This window comes from Thunnus maccoyii, chromosome 9, assembly GCF_910596095.1.
Source record: "Thunnus maccoyii chromosome 9, fThuMac1.1, whole genome shotgun sequence".
NCBI lineage: Eukaryota > Metazoa > Chordata > Actinopteri > Scombriformes > Scombridae > Thunnus > Thunnus maccoyii.
The window spans coordinates 1,962,513-1,968,512 of NC_056541.1; the positions used below are offsets into that span (position 1 = coordinate 1,962,513).

At 38.5% G+C, this 6,000-nt stretch overlaps 1 protein-coding gene across 1 annotated transcript in view; it reads left to right on the forward strand.

Annotated features, from left to right (window-relative positions):
- The window catches only part of si:dkey-220o5.5 (actin filament-associated protein 1-like 2), a 43,210-nt gene that overhangs the window by 24,866 nt on the left and 12,344 nt on the right, over positions 1–6,000 (forward strand). Inside the window, exons 3-5 of the mRNA XM_042420359.1 lie at positions 369–524; positions 2,275–2,352; positions 2,479–2,540. Coding sequence (XP_042276293.1) covers positions 369–524; positions 2,275–2,352; positions 2,479–2,540 — 296 coding nt within the window. The remainder of the gene's footprint in view (positions 1–368; positions 525–2,274; positions 2,353–2,478; positions 2,541–6,000) is intronic.

A 6,000-nucleotide genomic window follows, 5' to 3' on the forward strand; every position in this document is an offset into this window, starting at 1 on the left:
GAGCTGTTAACAACTCATAGACATGTGAAATGTGACCCCGACTACACACTGCTTTTTGTAAGACGTCAAAAGCCAAAAAGGTTGGAAACCACTGGTTTCATCTTTAACAATGTGTTGTATTTTAAAAGCTTGTTATATTATCCATTGTGTCAAATCTTCATCTGAAAAGTAACTAAAGCTGTCAAATAAATGTAGTGGAGTAGAAAGTACAATATTTCCCTCTGAAATGTAGAAAGTACTATCACATGGAAATACTCAAGTAGAGTACAAGTACCTCAAAATTATACTGAAGTACAGTACTTGAGTAAATGTATTTAGTTACGTTCCTCCACTGGTCCAGTTATTAATCTGTCTTCTTCTGTCTCCAGTGCTCGCCAAGCTGATCTGGGACCTGCAGTCCTTCCTGTCTGTTCTGGACTCGGAGAACTTGAGTTACATCGCTCAGGCTCAGAAGAAATCCATCTCAGAGCTGCTGTCCAAGCTGCAAACACCAGACACTCCTGGTAATACTACAACTACCAGTGGTAATACTGCTACTACAACTAATACTGTTACTGTCAATGATACTAGTACTAATACTACTTCTAATACCAGTTATAGAGGAAGTCCTCAGATCTTTTACTTAGTAAAAGTAGCAATACCACAGTGTAAAAATACTCTGTCACAAGTTACATTAAAAAGTTTATCTAAGTAGTATTAGTAATTATTAGTATAAGTATTAAAAAGTATTAGTATCAAAACATGCTTAAATGGGACATATTCTGCTTTTTGTGCTTTTCTGTTATTTATGCTGTTCTGATGTTGGATGTTCAACATGGTTGTAGGAATATTACTACTTTAATAAGATAAAACTTCATATAATCAGGGCACCACCTCTTATAAAGGAAGTTTTAATGTCTGGAGGAAACATTAAAGCTTGAATTTAATTCTTAATTTGTTCAATTCATCGGTCTTATAACCGTAAGTTCTTTTCAAAGCAGTGACCTCTGTTTACTCTGCTCTCCCAAAGAAATAATAACAACTTCTTGGGATAAATGGAGACATTTATTATCAGCTAAATGTCTTTAGGATACATGATGAGGCAAACGACTGAACTCGTTTCAATAAAAGATTAATATATTCGCATATTTGGTCAAAAAAAGAAAGAAAATAGACGCCTTAATAGAAACTGTGTCTTAGCTCATGAGTTTCCTCTGAAGTTATAAGTTTTAAATTCAAATTCACACTGTCTGAATACTTCATGTCACCTTGTTACCAATATATTGTAAAATCAGAAAAACAGTTCAGCGTTATACATTCATCCCATAATAAGTCAAACCTTCCTATCAACATACCAAATATTAACATTCATATTAAAACTTCTCCTGATGTTTAGACATTTAACCTTCATTGATTCAACCTTCTCAAACCATCTACAGGTCTACTAGTGAAATATAGTTTAAAGCAGCAATTATGTGACTATAAGCATCACATATGTAGCGACTAGGGATGAGCAGAGAGCCCAGTATTTGTATTTGTATCTGTATTTGTTGAGGCAGCAAAATCATTTGTATCTGTATTTGTTGAGGCAGCAAAATCATTTGTATCTGTATTTGAGTAAAAGTGGAAAGAGGCTTAAAAACCCTGTTTTTGTTATTATCAGGCTTTTAATTTTAGAAAATTAAAGTGTTACAATAAGTGTTCATGAAGCGTGTGTCAGTAGTTCAGCTTTATCTCTGGGGAACACCTCCAACTCTGGGACTGATGTCCAAATTAGGAAATGTGCGTCATGTAGCAGGTGGATGTGACTCCCCTCGTTAATACCTGCTGATAGACGTCACAGCGGAGCAGAGGAGAGACACTGAGATAGTGATGTAACCGACCTGCACGCTGGTGTTTAACATGGTTTAATTTTCTTCCTGAAAACAAATAATTTTTGAAATATTTGTATGAAACAAATATTCGTAAAAAACCCACTATCTGTGCTTTGCTGAATAATGTATTTGTATTCAGGCACACCCCTAGTAGTGACTAGATAAACTTTCAGAAATGTACTTTCAAATATATATATATATATATATATATATATATATATATATATATATATATATATTTCCCTCTGAAATGTAATGAAGTACGAGTTTAAAGTAGCATAAAATGGAAACAAAGTATCTGAGTAAATGTTCTTGTTCAGGTGAGTGTGTGAACTAACTTCACTCACCTGGTGATTAATACTGTGGTTGATTAGTCAGAACACTGATGGATGTTTGTATCCTGTGTTTGTTTTGTTTCCAGTGGAAGATGCTGAATACATGATCATGAGCTGTCTGTCATCGTCTCCTAGCAACGAGCTGACAGACACACCTGGGACAGGTAAACAGTCAGACACCGGCAGGAACTCTTTTATATGTTTGTTCTCTTGTTTCAACCTGAACTTTTTTTCTGCTCCACACACAAGAGACACAGTCATGAAAACCTGATTTTTGTTGTTGTTTTCAGAAGGTGTTCGGACCTCTGAGCTGGTCTCAAAGCAGGACCCGTCTGTCTGGCTGAGGAACGGGGTGAGTCAACACACACACACACACACACACACACACACACACTGCACTGAGACTTTGTTCTACATGATGAATTTCTAAAAGAACTTCTGTCGTACATCAAACTGTAAACAGAACTGCACATCCTCATCATAATGTTTGTTTCCTTTTTATTTAGTTTTCTCGTTGTCTTGTTGTCATCAAGATCATCAATGAATATTTTAGTCAATAGGTTTTAAATATATCATCATATACAGTATCTCGTATATACATACATACTGTATAACACGTATTGGAATCAGTTTGGGGCTCTTTTTAAAATAACATAAAAGTAAAACCCCCAAAAAATGCTTTCTCAAAGTTTTTTTTTGTTTTTTGAGTTTTAAACAAAGTTCCTGTCTGAACCAAACTGAGTGATGTTGAACTTCATGGTTGGCGTCCTGATCTCGGCCTCCTCTAAACATGCTTTCACAGGCCAGAAAAGGTGAAGAAACTCTGCTCTAAACTCTTCTCTCCTCCTAAGGAGGAGCAAAGTTTCACTTCAACTTGACCCGGACTACTTCTGAGTGACGCATCGTTGATTTTATGGTTGCTCATAACTGTGTAACATGTTGGAAATCAAGTGTGTTTATGTTTAAAGTTGTTCTGAACGGCCACATTCAAAGGCTGACAGTGAAAAGCCGACAGTCAGGAAGGGAGACATGATATGTAGTTTAAATACGGGGATAAGACATTCATAGTCTTTGTTGTTAAGGCTCATCGGTGTCAGAAAGTGACGGAAACGGCCGTGAACCACCGCTGCTGATCCGCCGTCCGACACGTCTGGAGGAGTATAAATCCACCTGATGATTATTCAAAACTAGCTGATACATAAAAACAAAGGTTGACAGTGAAAACTGTATTTAAAGATGAGTGGATGGACCACTGATGAAACAGTGGCCACAGTGAAGAGCGGTAAGCTAACGTAAAACTCCCATTTTGACCGAAACTATCCCCAAGAACATGAAGAAGAACCACAAAACTGAAGCAGCTGAAATCTTCTACATCTAGAACTCACTTACACCAGTGTTATCAGCATCACACCTTTTGTGTCCAAGTTTAAGGCGTCACCCTTCATATTAATAGAAATGCTGTTCATGTACATAAGACTGGACCTTTAATGAGGGGGAAATCTGTTAAATGGACCTTGAAGATTTGTATTTGAGTACAGCTGCTCCACATGTTGCTTATAATGTGCTTTAGTTCCTCCTTTACTACCAGAAATAAACAGCACAGCTCAGATTCTCTCACAATAACAGCGCTGTTGTCTTTTTCACTTTTTGACCTCATCATATTTCTTCTTGAGGTCAAAGAAAAGTGGTCGAGAAAGAGAAAAAAGCCTTTTTTTTTTTTAGATGGTTTGGATCCAGCAGCAGCTGAACAGAGCGAACAGGACGAGGTCGGTCTGTGATGTGGGTCAGTAATGACAGACTGAGTCCTCCTGAGGTTTGGGAGGAGACGGCAGAGTGTGTGTGTGTGTGTGTGTGTGTGTGTGTGAGGGAGTGACAGGATGTACAGTGTTTACATGTGAGGCCATCTCCTCTCTGTCTGTCGTCCTATTGGCTGAGAGCTCTGCAGAGGGAGGAAGTGGTCACTGATGGCGGCCGATTAGCATCTGGTCTACGTGATGGACGGACAAAACACACACACACACAAACACACACACAAACACACACACAAACACACACAGGTTTACGTAAGTCACTTTTGGGGTATTTACATAGACTTACATTCATTTCCTGGAGGCTAACACTAACCTTCACCACTGACCCAAAAATCACTGTTTCACCAGTTGGGGTCACAAGTTGCACAAGCCGTCGCCAATTAACTGGTTTTTGTCTGGTTTGTGTCCCTGAAAGTGACTTAGGTCATACCACACACACACACACACACACACACACACACACACACACACCAGTCCTGTCTACTGGGAAACTTGTTTGTTCATATGCAACTAATTTACAATCCTGTTTTACATTCGCTGGAAACATTTAGTTCCAGTTCAGTTCAGTAACGTGTCGTTAAGCGTCGAGGAAAGTGAGAGTGTGCAGTTCAGGTCCCGTCTGATCATTCTGAGTCTTAAGACAACAGTCAGGAGTCCGAATGAACAGTGAAATCTGATCCTTTAATGTCCAACTGAAATGTTTTTTGTCTGCTACGGCAACATATCTGTTCTCTAAATCCTTCCCCCTGTCCTGTTTTCTCCTTTGAGGAAGAAATCAGAAACCAAAAGGGAGGAATTTATATTTTACATTTTTCAGACTTTGCATGAAGCTGCAGCAGCTGAACTCACCAGAAACTCTGCTTCTTTCTGTTATTTCCCTCCAGTCTCTGTTTGTTTGTATGAAGCAGATTCATAAAGAGATTCATGCAAATTTCTTTGCTCAAGTTAAAACATTTTCAACTGGTGCTGATGTGTATTTGCGTCTTTGCATTGACTTATATGTGACCTTAACGTGTCTAAAATTCACTTTGCGTTCTGTCACACAGAAACACGCTCGGTGTGTCTGTTGCTAGTTAGCTTATATCTAATGTACAGTTGGTGTTTTGGCTGTTTGGGGCGAATAAACACAAACGATCCAGCGGTGAAATACATGTGAACACACACAGGCTGAGATGTTTTCTTGTTGGTGCTAGTTAGTGGCCATAGAGTTTACTATATTTACATGAATAATATATGAATACTGTATATAATGCCAGTCAAAAGTTTGGACCCAGCTCCTGTGTGTGTGTAGATAATAGGAGTGTGCCCGAATACAAATACATTATTCAGCAAAGCACAAATAGTGGGGTTTTTTTTATGAATATTTGTTTCATACAAATAGTTTAAAAATTATTTGTTTCCGGGAAGAAAAAAAAAAGTCAAATACCAGCGCGCAGGTCGGTTACATCACTATCTCAGTGTCTCTCCTCTGCTCCGCTGTGACGTCTATCAGCAGGTCTCAGTGAGGGGAGTCACATCCACCTGCTACATGACGCACATTTCCTAATTTGGACATCACTCCTGGAGTTGAGGATGTTCCCCAGAGATAAAGCTGAGCTACTGACACACACAAAGTGCTCCTAAGGGAACACTTCATGAACACTTCATGAACACTTATTGTAACACTTTAATTTTCTAAAATTAAAAACGTAATAAAAACAAAAACCTGAACACACCTTTATGGTTATATAATATAATGATCCTTCAGATTCTTGGGTCTGTCTGAAGAAATATGAAGAGGACACAATGCTCAATGTCACTGTAATTATTAGACAACAAACGCCATTTTCAAATATCATTTTCTACACAAAGATGTACATTGAACCATTTTTTGCAAATAAAACTGTGAGATAACAGCTGGCTAGCAGTAGAGCTAGCTCAGCTACCCGTGTCAGTCATGTGACCGTCACCCTGCAGGTCGTAGCAGTCCGGCGAGAGTCTCCCGTCCATCTGGAAAGTTTT